Below are 21,318 nucleotides of genomic sequence, written 5' to 3' on the forward strand. Positions count from 1 at the left end.
AAGGCAAATAAAGTTGCACAGGCTTAATGAGGTACAAACACGTCTGCATCTGATGCGTTTAAACCCAAGGTGTGATTCACTGAGTGTGACACTAGCATGAGATCATGACTGATGCTGGGAAATGCAGCAATATCAGCTGATGGTGACATGAAAGAAACATTACATTAAGGAAATATTATTTGTATTCATTTCATAATTTAAAGAGAGGCCAAAGGGTAGAAAATATCACACTGGGGCATTGGGGTAAAATAGATGAAGCATCCAATTCTTTGCACCTGTTCAGAGACAGTGTTTAATATTTACATTGGGTGCTTGAACTGGAAAGTATTCCAATCCTAGCACTAACATCTCACACCTTATTCACAAAAAAAATTCATTTAAATACAGTCCTCCCCGCTTACAGTTGGTGTTAACACGATTTGCCTGCTATATGCGGTAGATGGTGCAACCAAAAAATTGAAAAAGAATACTCGCCCCCTTCCAAAGGAAAGCTCATGCAAAAGCAGGAAAGACGAACGCAAACGTAACTACAGCGACCGCAACAGGGCCTGGGCCCCAGTCCACTTGGCTGCCGTCCTCGAGTGCCTGGCGACCGAGATCCTGGAACCGGCGGGCAACATGGCAAGGGACAAGAACGCACGCATCTTCCCCCGCCACCTGCAGCTCGCCATCCACAACAAGAAGGAGCTCAACAAGCTGCTGGGTGGGTGTCACCATCGACCAGGGCAGCGAGCTGCCCAACATCCAGGCTGGGCTCCAGACCAAGAGATCCCACTGTAACCCTGCCACCAGTGGCGGTAAGTCAGTTGACTAGCAGCAGTCACAGGAGAGGCCCTGGGTTGGGGAAGGCGGTGGGGGGGGGGGGCGGGTGCTGCAGGCAACAAGGCTGCCTGATTCAAGTCGCAGAAATTATAAAAAGGACAAGAAAAAAAAGTCACCATTGACATACATACACACCACTAAAATAGCGAGGTGCGAACAGCTGATTGAAGCTGCTGGAACTGCCCGAAATACGTTATAAGCAGCGTCTTTGAAATTGCCTCCTATGGTAATGGGAAATGGTTAGCACTAATTGCCCAATGTAACTGTGTAAGTGGTGAGGACTGTAACGGAGGTGACCATGGCAACAGCATATTGTACAGCACCAAAGTTCAGAGTTCACTGTGCCAAAAACTGGATTAAAGGCATTGTTATGCAATGATATATGAGCACTGAATTCCCAATTTTTGAAATGTATATAAGGTATTCTGTAATTTTGTAGTGATAAATACAGAAGGAGAAAATGGGCAAAATAATTACTGATGGTACACTCTAAATAAATCTAAAAATTTAATTTATTTTTGGTGCAAGAATGTAAATGTGGCTGTTATTTAACCTTCTCTATATATCATTAATGTATAAGTAGTTGTAATTTCGCAGCATCACAATAGCAAAAATATTCCTGTGCCACTGGCCCTTCCGATTGTGGAACACAATGTACTGGAGGGCTTTTCTTATAATGTTTTGTAACTTCCTCATCCAAATTCAAGGCCCACAACTTATTTCAGGAAATTGTTGAGACAAGAGCAGCCTGGTGAACCTCAGCGCACTATTTGTAACCGATACCTTCCTTTGGATTATAGCTTTGTAATACACTGAGGGAATGCTGCATTGTCGGAGGTGCCGTCATTCAGATGAGATGTTAAATTGAGGCCCCGTCTACCCTTTCAGGTAGATGTAAAAGATCCCAAGGCAGTATTTCAAGAACAGCAGGGGAGTTCTCCCCAGTGTTGTGGCCAATATTTATCCCTCAAACAATATTAATAAAACAGATTATCTGGTCATTATCTCCTTGTTGCTTGTGGGACCTTGCTGTGTGCAAATTGGTTGCCATGTTTCCTACATTACAACAGTGACTACACTTCAAAAAATACTTCTTTGGCTGTAAAGCACTCTGGGATGACCTGAGATCATGAAAGGCGCTGTATAAATGCAAGTTCTTTCTTTTCTTTAACCCAAATATTTCTCGAGCAGCATTTCAAAAAGTCATGACTCATTTTTCAGCGTATTCAAAGATAACCATTTAGGTTCTTTGATGCTCATTGTAGATCATCACTCTTGTCAATTTGAGGAGATCAAGCTATGACTCATGCTCCCTACCATGCCAGAGAAAACAACATGAAAAAGGTAGAATCTGAATACTTTTCTAGTATTGGCATAGCGACCTTGAAATGAGAAACAATAATATTATTCAATATATGACTTGTAAACACTGTTCCACAATGCAAGTGTCTATTAAAAAGTGCAGTCCACAGTTTTGTCTGGCTCTGTAGAGACATTTCGTTGAATAAAAGACTCAAGTAGTAAAGAAAGAACTTGCCTCTCGAGCCTGCTCTGCCATTCAATAAGATCGTGGCTGATCTTCTACCTCAACTCTACTTTCCCGCCCTATCCCCATATCTCTTGATTCCCTTAGTGTCCAAATATCTATCGATCTGAGTTTTGAATATACTCAAACACTGAACATCCACATCCCTCTGGGGTAGAGAATTCCAAAGATTCACAACCCTCTGAGTGAAGACATTTTTCCTCATCTCAGTCCTAAATGGCTGATCCCTTATCTTGAGACTATGACTCCTAGTTCTAGGCTCTCCAGCCAGGGGAAACAGCCCCTCAGCATCTACCCTGTCAAGCACCCTCAGAATCTTGTATGTTTTAATGAGATCACCTCTCATTCTTCTAAACTCCAGAGAATATAGGCCCATTCTACTCAATCTCTCCTCATAGGACAACCCTCTCATCCCAGGAATCAATCTTGTGAACCTTAGTTACACCCCCTCTAAAGGCAAGTATATCCTTCCTAAGGTAAGGAGACCAAAACTGTACACAGTATTCCAGGTGTGGTCTCACCAGAGCCCTATATAATTGCAGCAAGGTCTCTTTACTCTTATACTCCAACCTCCTTGCAATAAAGGCTAACATACCATTTGCTTTCCTAATTGTATGCTGTACTTGCATGTTTGTGATTTATGTACAAGGACACCCAAATCCCTCTGACTACCAACGTTTCTTAGTGTCTCACCTTTTAAAAAATATTCTGCTTTTCTATTCTTCCTACCAAAGTGGATAATTTCACATTTCCCCATATTATACTCCATCTGCCACCTTCTCGCCCACTCACTTAACCTGTCCATATCCCTCTGCAGCCTCTTTGTGTCCACCTCACAGTTTACTTTCCTGCCTAGCTTTGTATCATCAGCAAACTTGGATACATTACATTATACTTGGTTCCATTCAGCTAAGTCATTGATATATATTGTAAACAGCTGAGGCCCAAGGTCCTTGCAGCACCTCACTAGTTACAACCTGCCAACCCGTTTTCTGTCTGTTAACCAATCCTCAATCCATGCTAATATATTACCCCCAATCCCATGAGTCCTAATCTTGTGTAACAACCTCTTGTGTGGCACCTTATCGAATGCCTTTAGAAAATCCAAATATACTACATCCACTGATTCCCCCTTATCTACCCTGCTAGTTACACCCTCAAAAAACTCTAATAGGTTTGTCAAACACAATTTCTCTTTCATAAAACCGTGTTGACTCTGCCTTATCATAATTCTGATTTTCTAAGTGCCCTGTTACCATGTCCTTAATAATAGATTCGAGCATTTTCTCTATTACTGTAGTCAGGCTGACTGGCCTATAGTTCCCTGTTTTCTCTCTCCCTCCTTTCTTGAATAGCGGAGTTACATTTGCTACCTTCCAATCTACAGGGACCGTTCTAGAATCTAGGGAATTCTGGAAGATCAAAGGCATAGATGAGAGATTAACTGGCAGACAGGCTAATGTAGGGGTAGAGGTGGGCAATGCTATGAAGATAGAAATAGGTCGAATAGGACATATTGGTTACAAACAGTCTGGTTCAGCCTGAGACAGTGGCTGGGGAGGGGGATGGAGTCAGTGGGGTGAAGTTTGTGGCACAGACTGAAGTCAATGGCTTTGGTCTTCCCAAAATTTAGCAGTGCCCCAACATACTGTACGCAAACCCTAACATCAGATATACTCCCTATTAGAATAAAATATTTCCAATTCCCACACTATCTTTCAGTTAGGTTTGCTTCTTTTGTTACTTATCATCCTGAGAGTATTTGAATTGGACACCCAATAAGCTTGTGAGTGCATTCCATTTCTTAGTCAATTGCTTTAGCTTAGAGCCTTCAACAGGGATTATCTATATACAGTATAGACATTAGTGGGGCCTGTGATATTGGGATAAAGGGAGGGAACATTAGGGTAAATCCTACAATCTTGCACTCCCAGCAGGAAAGCTGTGCTCAAAGCGAGTTGGGGTTGGTGGACATGGCTACAGCACTGCAGTCCCAATTCTCCGACCCACGCTCCAGGCAAGCACAGCTCCTTGCTGAGAACGTGGGATTATCCCAGTTCTCTCTAAAGTGCAGTAGGCCAGGAATGAATAACCTGGAATTTTGTTTAATTACCTTTGGGAATCAGGGAATATTTATGCACTAAATATCTCTTGGGGATTAAATGGGTGCCGTTAACTCCATAATAGCATTGATTGTACATAGTTTGTGGAGGAGCACAATTGATGGACTGGAAGGTCTTTTTCCATCATCTGCGTTCTTGGAACAAATAGAAATGGTCTACAGGGGAAGAGGAAAATATTGGGTTTGTATATTAAGTCAAAAATATACATTTCCCCATATTTTAAAAAAGTAGTACTTTTTCTCATCGCACATCTCTGAATTGCTGCACATAAGTATTTACAGTCTATTTTTGGAGCACTGAAAATTGTTCCCAGCCTCTGCCAATGCCGCCCTCTGTACACTCACTAAGAGCTGTGTAAATTGGGCCTGGATTGACTCGTGCCCCTAACATTCTCTCCCTCCATTTTGAGAAACTTCGCAGCTGGGCTCTGAATTTTCCTCTGTGAAGCTCCAAGCTGCCTTAAAGGGTCAATAATTGAACAATTACCACCACTAGTATATAAAATAATGAACGGGCTGGATTGCGTGCCTATTGATAGATTGTTTCAGTTTGACAGGTCAGGAGGACCAGAGGACGTGCATTTAAACTACGCAAAAGTAGGAATAGGCTAGATGTTAGGCGGTTCTTTTTCCAGAGAGTAGTGAGCCTCTGGAGTACATTGCCGGCTGAATCTCTGCATTGCCTTCAAGAGGGAGCTGGACCAGGTTTTCGCTGGGGCAGAGGTTGCATCGTATCGAAGGTAAATGGATTAACAGTCAACATACGCTTGGTCAATGTGATCTTCTTGGCTATTTTCGCTCCCCTAAAGGGGTCAGAAATTAATTTTCCATATTTTCCCCCCCCCCCACTTATTGGCCTTGTTTTTTTGCCTCTCTCAGGAGATTACATGGCTGAGCGGTGGTGGTGGTTATATGGTCATTTGTGCTGCTTGTGCGACCTAGCTATGCGCAAAATGGCTGCTACACTACTCACAACAGTAATTGCACTTCAAAATATTCTATATGAGGCACTTCAAAACATTTCTATGAGATGCGATAAAATACGATAGAAATGCAAATTAGCTATTTCTAAGAATGAGCACAGTCAGCAGAAATCAACATAATTTCATTCCAGGTCCCTTTCACAAAAGCATTCGTTTGACATGTAGCTGCTAGTAACCAAAAAATCTGAGAGACATTCGCAAGGTAAGTTTTACACTGACAGGACCTGCCCCTAAATTGATCATCTTATACTTTCTCTTTTCAGCCCTTGATGTGTTTCTATTTTTATTTTAAACACACTCGAGACTATGTTTTAACCTGGATTTAATTCTAAAGGAGTTTCACCACCAAACTTCATTTTCCTTAACTAAATGCATACAAGTCTGTGTACCTCGTTCTGGAAGAACTTACCATTCCATTACTATAAGTAGGCACTTCCTCCCCTGATACAGATTCTCATAGACATCTACAATTCGTACAATGTGAGTACAGCCGGACGCTCGCCAGTGTAGATCCACCTCCCGACGGGCTTTTGGGCAGTCCTGCAACATCTGAAGAGGAAAAATATCATTGAGCAAAGAGGATTCTTCACTTAAATATGGGTGATAAATACATTAACCCAGTGCAGATTTATTTGAGAGAATTTGATACAGAGGGTGTGAAAATAGTCTAAACGTTCCTAGATTTCTTCTCAAGGGAAAAGCTGGGGTCTTCCCTGGAGACTCACTGAGCATCAAGTGAGTTGCTGAGTCAGATAGACCAGGAAGGTCCAGATTCAATCTGGGATCTGTGCTGAGTTATCTGATTTCAGCAAGAATGGCAGCAGGGACACTATAACTGTACTCAGTCCTCCGGGTTAGGAAATTGAAAACTTGGCCAGAACTCTCACTCCTGACAATTATCCAATGGCCCTTTGTTGGAAGTGTACAAGTATGGATGTTGGACGAGGACAGGATTAGGCTCAGCTACGATGTTCTTCATGGTATCGTAGTATGTACAGCAGAGGAGGAGGAATCATGAAGCTACCTGGCAAACTAATTCCCTCGAACGAGAAGAAAACAAACAAACATTCAACATTGATGTTAAATTTGCTATGTATGCCGTGTGCTCTTTATTGGGGCAACTCATTTTGTGACACACAATCATGCCTGCAGCTGCACACTTCCACCTTTAGATGATGCCTCAAAAGCTCCAGAAGCTGAAGAACCCCACAAGCTACCGATATATTCACTAAAGCTTCGCCACAACTTTCTGTGGGTAAAGCCATAGGAGATCCACCAGTAATTATGATTACAGAGAGTCAGTCCACACTGTGTACTCCCCATCCCCAATACAAGTCCCCCAATTTGACCACCCCACAGACAAAACTGTGGAAGTGGGGCACCTTTCTCTTTTTGGAGGGACATATTACTGAGAAATATAGAAGGGGAAAATTGAGGGTAAAAGATATCCTTTGGGGATGAAATTGGTCTTGGGGCATAGTGAGCTGATCAGCAATCCATTTTACACTCCGCCCAATTTTCTTTTCCATTGAAGTTACAGGAAAAGAGAAAGAAAATCGGTCGGGATGTAAAACGGGCTGCTGATTATCGGCCGTTTTGCACTGCCGCACAAGACCAATTTCACCCCCTTTGTCCCTCCAAGTAGTTGATGCATTTTGGACTTTTGAAAAGATATACATCCTTCTTTGTCACTATCTTCAGAACTGAAGGCTTATATAATGTTTTATGCCTATTGTAAAACAGTATTACAGAAGCATCTAGAACTAGAATGGTTCACATTAATTAATGCAGTGGAACCCATGTTGTAACTAGTATTTTTGTTTGCCAGACTGCTGGTACACCTTTAACATACATTTGCAATTAGCAACCAGTTAGTTCCCTTTTCGTCAAAGGAACAACACAGTCACAGTAAACATTTTTTGTTTACAAGTGCACATCATCCCTTGTGTGCAACATCTCAGAGATAAAAATTACACATGTCTGTTTTGGTCCTTGTCCTTTCCCAAACAAATTATTTTACAAGTGTTTTTTTAAATAGCGAGACAGCATCTAGTTACAAATACAAACAGCTTCTGCAATATAATCTTGTAACTACAATCTATTTACAGTACTCAGGAAGGGAATCAGGCAGTGGTCTAGGTTTAACACCCAAACCACTAAGGTGTTTGTACTGTTGGTACTGTGTGAATGGAACAATGCCAGATCTTGATAACAGGTCATTTGCTTATTCTTTAACCTAATAGGGTTCCCAAACAACAGAACCGACAACACAAGCATTCATGTGTAATCAAATCAAAATTTACATGGATTATCACATCCATTCTTGATGCGAGTACATTCTTCTTAGTCTAACTGTTTATAAATTAGTCCGTTGGCTGGTGTTATACATAAACTCGGTTATCACAGGAACCAGTCCGCGTCCACTGTGAGCTGCTAGTTCCTGGACTCGGATCGGTTCCTGTGATAACCTTTTTTTCAAAAAAGGAAGATACAGCAACAATCCTCAATAAAGTAAAGGGGAGGGTTGATGAGGGTAGTGCAGTCGATGTTTACATGGACTTTCAAAGGGCGTTTGATAAAGTACCATATAGTAAACTTGTTAGCAAAATTAAAGCCCATGAGCTTAAAGGGACAGTGGCAACGTGGATACGAAATTGGCTAAGGGACAGAAAGTGGTGAACGATTGTTTTTCAGGCTGGAAGGAAGTATACAGTGGTGTTCCCCAGTGGTCGGTATTAAGACCACTGCTCTGCTTGATACATATTAAATCACCTGGACTTGGGTATAATTCCAAAGTTTGCAGATGGCACGAAACTCGGTAATTAGTAAACAATGAAGGATAGTTACAGACTTCAGGATGACATAGACAGACTGGCAAAATGGGCAGACACATGGCAGTTGAAATTTAACACAGAGAAGTGTGAAGTAATACATTTTGGTAGGAAGAATGAGAAGAGGCAATAGAAACTAATTGGTACAATTTTAAAGGGGGTGCAGGAACAGAGAGACCTGAGGGTGTATCTACACAAATCTTAGAAGATGGCAGGACAAGTTGAGTAGGCTATTCAAAAAGCATATGGGATCCTTGGCTTTATGGAAAGCAAATGGCATGTTCGCCTTTATTGCAAGAGGGTTGGAATACAAGAGTAAGAAAGTCTTGCTACAACTGTACAGGGCTTTGGTGAGACCACATAGAATCATAGAATCATAGAAGTTACAACATGGAAACAGGCCCTTCGGCCCAACATGTCCATGTCGCCCAGTTTATACCACTAAGCTAGTCCCAATTGCCTGCACTTGGCCCATATCCCTCGATACCCATCTTCCCCATGTAACTGTCCAAATGCTTTTTAAAAGACAAAATTGTACCCGCCTCTACTACTGCCTCTGGCAGCTCGTTCCAGACACTCACCACCCTTTGAGTGAAAAAATTGCCCCTCTGGATCCTTTTGTATCTCTCCCCTCTCACCTTAAATCTGTGCCCCCTCGTTATGGACTCCCCTACCTTTGGGAAAAGATTTTGACTATCGACCTTATCTATGCCCCTCATTATTTTATAGACTTCTATAAGATCACCCCTTAACCTCCTACTCTCCAGGGAATAAAGTCCCAGTCTGTCTAACCTCTCCCTGTAAGTCAAACCATCAAGTCCCGGTAGCATCCTAGTAAATCTTTTCTGCACTCTTTCTAGTTTAATAATATCCTTTCTATAATAGGGTGACCAGAACTGTACACAGTACTCCAAGTGTGGCCTCACCAATGCCCTGTACAACTTCAACAAGACATCCCAACTCCTGCATTCAATGTTCTGACCAATGAAACCAAGCATGCTGAATGCCTTCTTCACCACCCTATCCACCTGTGACTCCACTTTCAAGGAGCTATGAATCTGTACTCCTAGATCTCTTTGTTCTATAACTCTCCCCAACGCCCTACCATTAACGGAGTAGGTCCTGGCCCGATTCGATCTACCAAAATGCATCACCTCACATTTATCTAAATTAAACTCCATCTGCCATTCATCGGCCCACTGGCCCAATTTATCAAGATCCCGTTGCAATCCTAGATAACCTTCTTCACTGTCCACAATGCCACCAATCTTGGTGTCATCTGCAAACTTACTAACCATGCCTCCTAAATTCTCATCCAAATCATTAATATAAATAACAAATAACAGCGGACCCAGCACCGATCCCTGAGGCACACCGCTGGACACAGGCATCCAGTTTGAAAAACAACCCTCGACAACCACCCTCTGTCTTCTGTCGTCAAGCCAATTTTGTATCCAATTGGCTACCTCACCTTGGATCCCATGAGATTTAACCTTATGTAACAACCTACCATGCGGTACCTTGTCAAATGCTTTGCTGAAGTCCATGTAGACCACGTCTACTGCACAGCCCTCATCTATCTTCTTGGTTACCCCTTCAAAAAACTCAATCAAATTCGTGAGACATGATTTTCCTCTCACAAAACCATGCTGACTGTTCCTAATTAGTCCCTGCCTCTCCAAATGCCTGTAGATTCTGTCCCTCAGAATACCCTCTAACAACTTACCCACTACAGATGTCAGGCTCACTGGTCTGTAGTTCCCAGGCTTTTCCCTGCCGCCCTTCTTAAACATCTGGAGTACTGTGTACAGTTTTGGTCTCTTTATCTAAGGAAGGATATACTTGCCTGAGAGGTGATGCAACGAAGGTTCACTAGATTGATTCCTGGGATAAGAGGGTTGTCCTATGAGGAGAGGTTGAGTAGAATGGGCCTATACTCTCTGGAGTTTAGAAGAATGAGAGATGATCTCATTGAAACATACAAGATTCTGAGGGGGCTTGACAGGGTAGATGCTGAGAGGCTGTTTTCCCTGGCTGCAGAGTCTAGAACTAGGGAGCATAGTCTCAGGATAAGGGGTCGGCCATTTAAGACTGAGATGAGATGGAATTTCTTCACTCAGGAGGTTGTGAATCTTTGGAATTCTCTACCCCAGAGGGCTGTGGATGCTGAGAAGTTGAGTCTATTCAAGGTTTGGATTCTAAGGGAATCAAGGGATATGAGGATCGGGCAGGAAAGTGGAGTTGAGGTCAAAGATCAACCATAATCTCATTGAATGGCGGGGCAGGTTCGAGGGGCCATATGGCCTACTCCTGCTCTTATTTCTTATTTTCTAATGTTCTTACTAATAGAGGCATTAAGTAAAAAAGCAACAAAGTTATGCTAAATCTTTATAAAACACTGGTTAGGCTCCAGCTGGAGTATCATGTTTAATTCTGGGCACCACACTTTAGGAAGGATGTCAATGCCTTAGAAGAGATTTACTAGAATGGTACCAGGAATGAGGAACTTCAGTTATGTGGAAAGACTGGAGAAACTGGGATTGTTCACCTTAGAGAATGTTAAAAGGGGATTTGATAGAGGTGCTCAAAATCATGATCGGTATTGATTAAGTAAATAACAAGAAACTGTTTCCCGTGGCAGGAGGGTCAGTGAACAGAGGACACAGATTTAAGGTGATCGGCAAAAGAACCAGAGGTGACATGGGGAAAAAATATTTTATGCAGAGTTGTTGTGATCTGGTTAATGCACTGCCTGAAAGGGTGGTGGAAACAGATTCAATAGTAACTTTCAAATGGGAATTGGATAAATACTTGAAAGGAAAAAAATTACAGGGCTATGGGAAAAGAGCAGGGGACTAGGACTAATTGGAAAGCTCTACCAAAGAGCTGGCACAGGCATGATGGCCCGAATGGCCTCCTTCTGTGCTGTCTCATTCTATGAAAGGACACCATCACACCAAGTCATTCCATTCAGCTACCTGGCACAGCCATGCTCCCAGCATCTGCAGGCTGAACTAAGTGACCAGCGGCTCTGAGACTTTAATCCGTAACCATTGGCTTCAAAATCAAGCCAGTAAAGTGTTCCATAGATTATGCTTTACCATACAGCCACTCCAATCACCACTGTATACCATTTGGGTGTCAGCTGTGGCTCAGATAGTAGCACTCTTACTTCTGCGTCAGAAGCTTGTTAGTTCAAATTCCACTCCAGAAACTTGAGCACATAATCCAGGCTGATACTACAATGCAGTACTGAGGGAGTGTTGCACTGTCAGAGGTGCCGTCTTTCAGATGAGACTTTAAACCGAGGCCCCTCAGGTGAATGTAAAAAATCCGATGGCACTATTTCGAAGAGCAGGGGAATTCACCCTGGTGCCCTGGCCAATATTTAATCCCTCAACCGACATCACAAAAATGATCTGGTCATTATCACATTGATGTTTGCGGGCCCTTGCTGTGCGCCAATCGGCTGCCACGTGTCCTACATTACAATAGTGACTACACTTCAAAAGTATTTAATTTGCAGTAAAGCGCCTTGGAACGTCCTGAGGTCATGAGAAGTGCTATATAAATGCAAGTCTTTCTTTCTTTCTATTTTATACTAGGATTTAGATGCAGTCCAGTTCAAGTCAAGTCAAATTTGATAGAACATCAAACCACATCTCTACCACAAATCAGTCCATGCAGCAAATCAGCTCATCTTATACTATCATTTTCATGAAGGATTTTTTTTTACAATTTATTAAAGTTACATCTTTTTCTTTCATTGAAGAAAGTTATGGTTCAAGTCCCGCTCCAGGCTTTGAGCTCATAGTCAAAGATGATAATTCAGTGCAGTACTGAGGGAGTGCTGCATTGTCAAAAGCACCATCTTATAATAATAAACTCAGATCCCATATGCCTGTTCATCTGGGCGATAAACATTCCACCGCATGATTCAACCTCACGATGCTCCACTTTTCCAGCTTCCACCCTAACCACGTCAAAGAGGCCATCCCCTATGGACAGGCCCTGCGAATACACAGGGTCTGCTCAGACGAGGAGGAATGCGATGGACACCTACAGACGCCGAAAGACGCCCTAGTAAGAACGGGATATGACGCTCGACTCATCGATCGACAGTTCCGACGGGCTACAGCGAAAAATTGCATAGACTTCCTAAGACTAACACGGGACACAACCAACAGAGTACCCTTCGTCATCCAGTACTTCCCTGGAGCGGAGAAACTACGCCATGTTCTCCGCAGCCTTCAACATGTCATCAATGACGACGAACACCTCGCTATGGCCATCCCCACGCCTCCACTACTCACCTTCGAACAGCCACCCAACCTCAAAACAACCATCGTTCGCAGCAAATTACCCAGCTTTCAGGAGAACAGCGTCCACGACACCACACAACCCTGCCACGGTAACCTCTGCAAGACATGCCAGATCATCGACACAGATACCACCATCACACGAGAGGATACCACCCACCAGGTGCATGGTTCATACTCCTGTGACTCGGCCAATGTTGTCTACCTCATACGTTGCAGGAAAGGATGCCCCATAGCATGGTACATTGGCGAGACCATGCAAACGCTGCGACAACGGATGAACGGACACCGCGCAACAATCGCCAGACAGGAGGGTTCCCTCCCAGTCGGGGAACACTTCAGCAGTCAAGGACATTCAGCCACCGACCTTCGGGTAAGCGTACTCCAAGGCGACCTTCGAGACACTAGACAACACAAAATCGTCGAGCAGAAATCGATAGCCAAGTTCCGCACCCATAAGGACAGCCTAAACCGGGATCTTGGGTTCATGTCACGCTACACGTTACCCCACCAGCGAACAAATGTTATCTGTTTTTAATATAACGGGTCAATTGCTGTCTTTTCCTTCTGGATGTTTCTATGTTTCTACCTCTCTCGCTCTGTTTTTTTTAATTGGCATCTCCACATCATCTGTTTTTTTAGTTCTGGCCATTTGTATATTCGGTGGGCCTGTAGGTAACACCTATCTGTCTGAACACTTTGGTTGCCTTGGCAACGGGCAGTTGAAAAGACTCTCTGTAATCACCAGGCATAGTTCTGTGATTTATAAATGCGATAGGTTCGAGGATTTCAGTTCCACATTCACCTGAGGAAGGAGGAAGCCTCCAAAAGCTTGTGGATTTTAAAATAAAATTGTTGGACTATAACTTGGTGTTGTAAAATTGTTTACAATTGTCAACCCCAGTCCATCACCGGCATCTCCACATCATGATTCAAAGAAAAGAAGGGTGTCCTCCTGGCATCCTGGCCAACATTCTTCCCTCAGTTAACACAGACTAACTGGGCATTTATCTCATTGCTGTTTGTGGGACCTTGCTACATGCAAATTGGCTGTAGCATCTGCCAACATAACAACAATGACTGCACTTCAAAAAGGTAATTCACTGGACTTAAAGGCACTTTGGGATGTACTTGGGACATGAAAGGCACTATATAATGCAATTTATTTTTCTTTGTGAACTCCAATTAGACATCTGGTCCCGATTGCATACCTCCCATCCTCAAGATGTGTCCCTCCGAACTTAGCCCTGTTCAATGCTATCTCCTTGATTTTTAACCATTCGTGTCATTTGCTGTTTGTGGGATTTTGCTGTGTGCAAACTGGCAGCCGTGTTTACCTGTCTAACTACACTTCAAAAAGCAACCTATTGGTTGTGAAGCGCTTTGGGACACTCTGAAGATGTAACAAGGTATGATATAAATACCAATTCCTACTTTCCTTACTGGAACTATTTTCTTTTGTATATTTGTATGAAAAGAATGTTAAAAATATTAAGATTCCAATCCCAGGTCACCGAACATTAGCCCAATTGTACTAGCACCAGCTCCATTGTAAAGGAATACTGAAGTGAACATTTAATGCAGCCAGCATCTGCAATTTTTTTTTGTTCTACCTTTTTTAACCTAATTCCTATTTTAAGTATGATATGAACATAATACATTATGGAGAGCTGATGAATGAGCTATATCACAAATATACTCGCCCAATATCTGACAGGAGCTGAAGTTGGGAATTAGAAATAGTCAGCATTGTGGGCGCAACACAAGTTATATCACACAAGTCTTTGTAATGAATCCTCTGTATCTTCCGCCAGTATAATGCTCAATACATTGTTACCCGCCCCACTCCATTAGCCTTTCAACATATCTATATTGTGTTCTCCTTCTGCATATCTCTCTTCATGTTATCCTCCTATTGTTGCTTTACATTTCCTTATTGTTTCCCTCCATTCAACTTGCACTTGGTAATTATCTGCGTGGCCTACTTCAGCCCATAACCATTCACATAATTCTTCACCTTATAAAGGCATTTCTCAGTAATGGCAGCTGTGCTTCTTAATTTTCTACATTTTAACCTTTGATGAATGGTTTTTGTGCTTGTCAAAGTAAGGGGAGATACTGCTGGGGAATGGAACATGTTCCCATTGTGAGCACCCAGCGTCAGTAACAAGCAGTCCCAGGTCAGCTCTACCATGGTTGAAGAAGAGTAAAACTGCCCATCTCTTGGCTTAGCATTAGCCCAATTAGAACCCCTTTCTCCCCCCGCCCCCCCAAATCAAATATATATATATATATATATATATATATATGTGTATTCCATTTTAGATTGAAACTGAACTACATTTGAAGTAACAAGGGCAATGGCCTCTTCCTTTACATAGAGTCTACAGCACTGAAACAGGCCATTCAGCCCAACTGGTCTAGCCGACGTTTATGCTCCACACCTGCTCCCACCCCTCTTCATCTAACCCTATCAGCATATCCTTCTTTTCCTTTTTCCCTCATGTGTTTATCTAGCTTCCCCTAAATGCTTGTGGTAGCGAGTTCCACATTCTTACCACTCTTTGGGTAAAGAAGTTTATCCTGAATTCCCTATTGGATTTATTGGTGACTATCATGTTTATGACCCCTAGTTTTGGTCTCCCCCACAAGCGGAAACATCTTCTCTACGTCTACCTTATCAAACCCCTTCATAATTTTAAAGACCTCTTAATTTGTTGTGCAAGGCAATTTAAAGTATCAGTAGATATCAGTGTTGTCACCGATGCAACAATTTGCCTCTCGTTGCAAACTTTTGAATAACGTCCTGAAAAATCAAGAGGTGCTTTGCCGAGCCTTGCATTTCCTCTCTGCATCTGATGTGGTGAGAGTCTTTTGAATGAGGATGTTCCAGGAACTGAGCTTACCAGGAAAGATAAAACTCCCCCACCCAGAGGGCAATGCCCATTTGAAACAATATTATAAATTACACTTCCAGGCTTGATAATAAACAAATGAACGAAGCCAACGGATGGCCCAAAAAATAATTTTCAGAAGGAGTTCTTCATAATAACAACATTTGATCAATATTGTCATCAAATAAATATATCTTGCATTTCTGTCCAAGTATCTCTGATATCATCACCAACATAACCAATAAACCCAATTCTCACACATATTTAACCAAGTCTAAAGGCTGTATCTGAGGGGATTCCAGTAAATCATTAGCACTACTACACGGACAATCTTTACCCAGCCCTTTTTTGACAGGAAATTCACATTGTGGCCTGTGCTCTGTGCTCTGTACATGGTGAAGCGATTACCTCGGCTGTTATCTGTGGTGAGTGATATGCAACATTTTCAGCATGTAAACCACATGGAAGTCATGGTGTGAAGGCTGGTCCCATACTGGTTTGGAATGCAGATTGTGTCAAAGAACATTTAGTCTTTAAAATGACTAACTGAACTTATTTCCAGTAAACCAAATAGCGGCATTCTCAGTATCCGTGGTGCTAACCCTATAGACATCTTGCGGCATTTTGGTAACCATTAAAATTTAATGTGCTGGTCTTTTTCCCACACAAAAAAAAACTAGTATTTTCTCTTCTGCTTTCCAGTTGCCACCTCCTGGTTTCACAGTGGGACGTTTTGGAATGTATCATTCTTCATCATTGCCATTGCATGGTGGGCCTACTACTTAGGGTGTGCAGTCACCAGGCAACCCTAGGGTTGATGTTGTAGTTCCAGTATAAAACTGGCATTGAATGCTTGATTCCTGGTCAAATTCTTTCTGCCACACTTGCATTATAATACGCTCATTCTGAGCGAGATTTACACTGAATGCGAGGGGGGTTGAGGGATGGACGTACTTGGTTTCCCTTGAATAAATTGTCCAGTGCAAACAAAGCCCCTCCAGCTGAGAGTACAGGCACGTGAACAGTACTCTCTCCAGGTAACAGGACACACAATGAAGAGCACTTGCTGCAGACAGAGACACAATGACATTATTGCAGAAGGAATTGTTCTAGTCACTATTTGTAGCAACATTAAAAACACATACTTTTTGTATCCATTTTTCATGTTGCTGTATATAGGCGACCAGAGCAATTCTTCCCTGGGGGAAAGGATGTACTTCCACAAGGTTTCAAGTGGAGGAAAGAAAATATCTTCCTCACAACTGTGTCGAGGTGATTCGAATCGCACACAGACTGTGGAAAGGCAAAATAAGTATTTATTTTTGTTTTATTTTCCAACTTTCTCTCCCTTTCTTCTACTGAATGCACTGACTCATGTTGGGGAGCATACCATCTCTAGCACCTTATCTAACTAGCCATTCGTCATATGCGAGCCTAGACGGTGAGTTTTGGCAGCTTATCTGGCCACAGACACATCAGATCCAAACCCAATCCTGTCCTTGCTTGACACTGAAACACAGACATTTTCTAGCACAGGTCAATGGATAACAATCAGGAACAGAAACTCTTGGCTGACAGTTCCTCCTTCCTTGTTCAGGGATGCTGAGGCCAGTGGTATGGTCCCTACTATCACATCAGCTGGCTCAGAGCAGACTGGGGATCATATCCGGGATCTTTTGGCGCACACGATATTCTTCTGGCGAGAGCAGGATTTATGTGCGTTAGTATCACAGTGCGTGGTATCCTTACTCGCTGAGCCACAGGAACAACTTGAAGTGAACATCTTAATCAGAACATTAACAGGTCAACTCAACTAAGGGGTACTGAAAAAGAAGATTTAGAACAGGATCTTCTTGCGTGCCTACTATAAATATTTGGAGTGAATATTAACACCACTGTGTCAGCCAATGTGTTGGAGGTAGGGTGGGACTTGTGGTTTTAATTTACAGAATCTCCGAAGTCATGACCGAAACTATGGCAAATAGAGTCTCCCGGGTACAGCAGGATTATTTCTCCAGCCAAATGCAGTGAGTGGATTAAGTGCATAAAATCAATCCCAGTTACTTTCAGCAATGTGGTCTCCAGGTGTGATTAACGGGGGAATTACCCAATCATCTCCATTCTGGCCAGTGCTTGTGGTGTCATTATATGCAGCCATGACTATTAAACAACACAATAGGATGGATATTTTGAATGAAGTTTAGTTAAAACACCCCTGTAAATCTGGTGTAAGCAGTTCATTTTTGAATGACGAGTCATTCCTGATTTAAATTTTATTGACAGTGGAGACTTTGCATTGGATAAGCCATTCATTTCTTCAGTGTAGATGCTAAGGTTAAACTGCTGCTGCAAACATGCCCACGCTCTGGATGTTCTGTTCTAGTATTCACCAGTATATCCTCAGTATACATTGGCAACAAGATCAATATGACATAAAAACAAGCTTTACATCATAATGCGTTAGTATCTTGCAAGGGTCCCAGAAGCAGCAAGGTAGGTCAGAGATTTGTCGTACCAATGCAGCAGGACTCAAAGATTTAAAGAAGTGTACACACTGCTGTCCAGGGCTCACAGTTCCAAAGATCACCACACAAGTAACAGGGATAAAGGTGAGCCAAATATCCCCTCTTAGGAATGGTTTTCCTACCAATCTCATTTTGTTTGTCAAGAGCACCTACCATGACATACATGAAAGCAACTTAGTAAATACTCTACACCTGATTTTGCTTACTGCTCCTTTGCAGGCGGGCACTTGGTCTCTGCTCATTGCTTCTCCTGAGATCAGGAACTCAGCAGAGAGAGAGGCTAGCCCCACCACACCATGGTGCCACCAGTTAGTATTCCAGCAAACTATGGAACCAGACCCAATACCAACCCTATTAGAGCAGCTCCTGCAGCCAACATGATGGCAGGGAGAAGGCCCTCTACTGAAATAGCCAACTCTCTTACACACAGGTCTATACTTTTCTCCTGCGGGCTATAGCGTTACATCAGGAAATGCCATCAGTGCCCATGAAGATATCATTAGATGCACTGAGCCGATACACTCACCAACACGTGTAATGCAGCACATGGAATCATGTCATGCATGACTTAGCAGTGGAGTGAAACTCAGGGGTTTACATCCACTAGTCCCTATGGTTTATGAGTAAGAAATTACTCAATCCTATTCCTGTACAAGATTTTCCTAAAACTCAGTGAAGAATCCCCTTTATAGGAGCATTCTATTGCTACCCAACTGTGAACTGCGCTACAAAGCAATGATTACAGTACAGCATTAGCAACTTCCTGCTCATATGATTAAAATAATGGTCAGGTATGCTTAAAAGCAAAGATTTCCCAATTTACAACACCACAAACCACTCATCGCCAACAAGTTTGAACAGATCATGTTCCTGCTTGAACCAGGATACTTTCCATTCAACACAGCTCAACACCTCCGCCCCAGCACTCCTTCCTACAATCTGGGGTTAGACCGACAGCTGCATTTAATACCCAACAAGGATGTTCTATTATCCATGTAATTCCTTTAAGCAGTGTGAAACGCAACAACCAAAACAAGCAACAGAAATGCCCACATAATCCAAGCACAGTATTAGGTATATAGTGTTCAGCCGTGTTGTATGCATGGTTTGCTCTGCAGAGAACGTTTCAGACAATGCAGCGTGGGTTTCACTGTTGTCAATCAGATTTCAGTGGTGTAAATGGCAGCTGTGGGAAACTTTCATGCAGTCACACTAGCCATTTTTTCACTAGCATTTCGGTAAAGCTGCCTGGTGGGTGAGAGAACTTTCATACTGTACACACTCAAAACTAGAGATTTTGGTGCTAAAATTCCAACATTTACTAATATTAGCAAAAAAGTAAGCATAAATAAAGTGATGCATCTACGTTTTCACTAAAATCAGCATCGGCAGGAATTCATGCAATTTTTGGTTCTGCAATTCAGTTGTGGGTGGGGTGGGGTGGGGTGGGGTGGGATGTTGATTGGAAACTAATACTTTGAACTATGCAATAGTACGGTTCGTGGGTGCAACTTGGTTACAGGTCTTGCAAGTGTTTAAGATAAGATTTAAGAATGTCATGAGAAATGTGTCACACAGCGCTGATGCCTATAGGTTTCAGCTTACGTGTGATTTTTTTTCTCCCCATAAAGCATCAATATCAACAGACTGAACAAACCCTGTGACAAAGCTCTAAGCTTGTCCAGATTAAGCTGTAAACAATTTTACAACACCAAGTTATAGTCCAGCAATTTTATTTTAAATTCACAAGCTTTCGGAGGCTACCTCCTTCCTCAGGTGAATGATGTGGAGGCTACCTCCTTCCTCAGGTGAAGACAGCAACTGACCCTGAGGAAGGAGGTAGCCTCCGAAAGCTTGTGAATTTAAAATAAAATTGCTGGACTATAACTTGGTGTTGTAAAATTGTTTACAATTGTCAACCCCAGTCCATCACCGGCATCTCCACATCAGATTAAGCTGGGCAGTACAACTACACAGCTAGTTCCTGACTATACCTCACTTAAATCATCTTTCCAGTCACTATTTATATAACACTTTCCACGTCCGACACGTTCCAAAGTGTTGGTCAGGGAAGGAATGTTGGCCAAGACACCAGGAGAACTCCATAATCTTCTTCAAGCAGTGCCATGGAATTTTGTACGTCCATCTGATCAGGCAGATGGGGTTTCCGTTTAACTACTCATCTGAGAGGCGCACCTCTGATTACACAGCACTCCCTTATTACTGCACTGAAGTGTCAGCCTAGGTTATGCGTTCAGCACCCTATTCGACCCAAAGCTCAGTTTCCAACCCCATATCCTCCCCATCACAAAGACCATCTATTTCCACCTCCAAAATATAATCCGCCTCGGCCTCTGCCTTAGTTGATCAGCTGCTGAAATCATAACCCATGCCTTTGTCAGCTCCAGACTCGACGATTCTAATACTCTCCTTGCTAGCCTCCCATCATTCATGCTTCGTAAACTTCAGCTCATCCAAAAATCTGCTGCCCTTATCCTAACCCGCACCAAGTCCCTATCCTTGTTGATCTACGTTGGCTCCTAGTCCCCAATGCTTTCAATTTTAAATTTTCATCCTTGTGTTTAAATGCCTTCATGGCCTCTCCCTAACCTCCTTCAGCCCTACAATCGCCCCCCCACCCCAAAAACAAACTCTCCATTCCTCCAACTCTGGCCTCTAGTGCATCCCCCTTCCCTTCACCCTATCACTGGCAGCCGTGCTTTCAGCCTTCAAGGGCACACGTTCTAGCATTCCCTCCAGGAACCCCTTCGCTTCTCCCATCTGCTCCAAGTAGACCCTTTTTAAAACCCACCCTTTTGACCAAGCTTTTGGTCACCCCTCCAAATATCTGCTTCTTCAACTTGGCATCCACTTTTGTCTGATTATACCTCTGTGAAGAGCCTTGGAACGTTTTTCTATGTTAAAGGAGCAATCTAAATGGATATTGTTGTTGACGTCCTGGATTGGGGCTTAAACCTATAATCTTCTGACTCAGAGGCACGAGTACTACCAGCTGAGCCAAACTAAAAAACCCTGCAGGGACATTTCAGAACCATAATCGTCTTTATATAGTGTCCCATTTCTGACACTTTAATATAGCCAAACCTGTCTAGAATTCTCTCTGTGGACAGCTAGTTTCCTAATGTGGGTTTAAAACCAATTCAGCAGCCTTGTTTACACTTGAGACTTTGCACCAATATGCACAGAAGCCTGGGAATTGTTTCAGATTCTCCAGTGTAAACCCTCGAAAATAATCCTCACCCCTGAACCCTGGCT

The 21,318-nt window shown here is 42.7% G+C and overlaps 1 protein-coding gene across 1 annotated transcript in view; it reads right to left on the bottom strand.

Annotated features, from left to right (window-relative positions):
* Window positions 1–21,318, bottom strand: part of LOC137344501 (MAP kinase-activated protein kinase 2) — a 175,754-nt gene that overhangs the window by 40,648 nt on the left and 113,788 nt on the right. The window contains exon 2 of the mRNA XM_068007535.1: window positions 5,883–6,022. Coding sequence (XP_067863636.1) covers window positions 5,883–6,022 — 140 coding nt within the window. The remainder of the gene's footprint in view (window positions 1–5,882; window positions 6,023–21,318) is intronic.

The sequence above is a fragment of the Heptranchias perlo genome, chromosome 27 (genome assembly GCF_035084215.1).
Source record: "Heptranchias perlo isolate sHepPer1 chromosome 27, sHepPer1.hap1, whole genome shotgun sequence".
Taxonomy (NCBI): Eukaryota; Metazoa; Chordata; class Chondrichthyes; order Hexanchiformes; family Hexanchidae; genus Heptranchias; species Heptranchias perlo.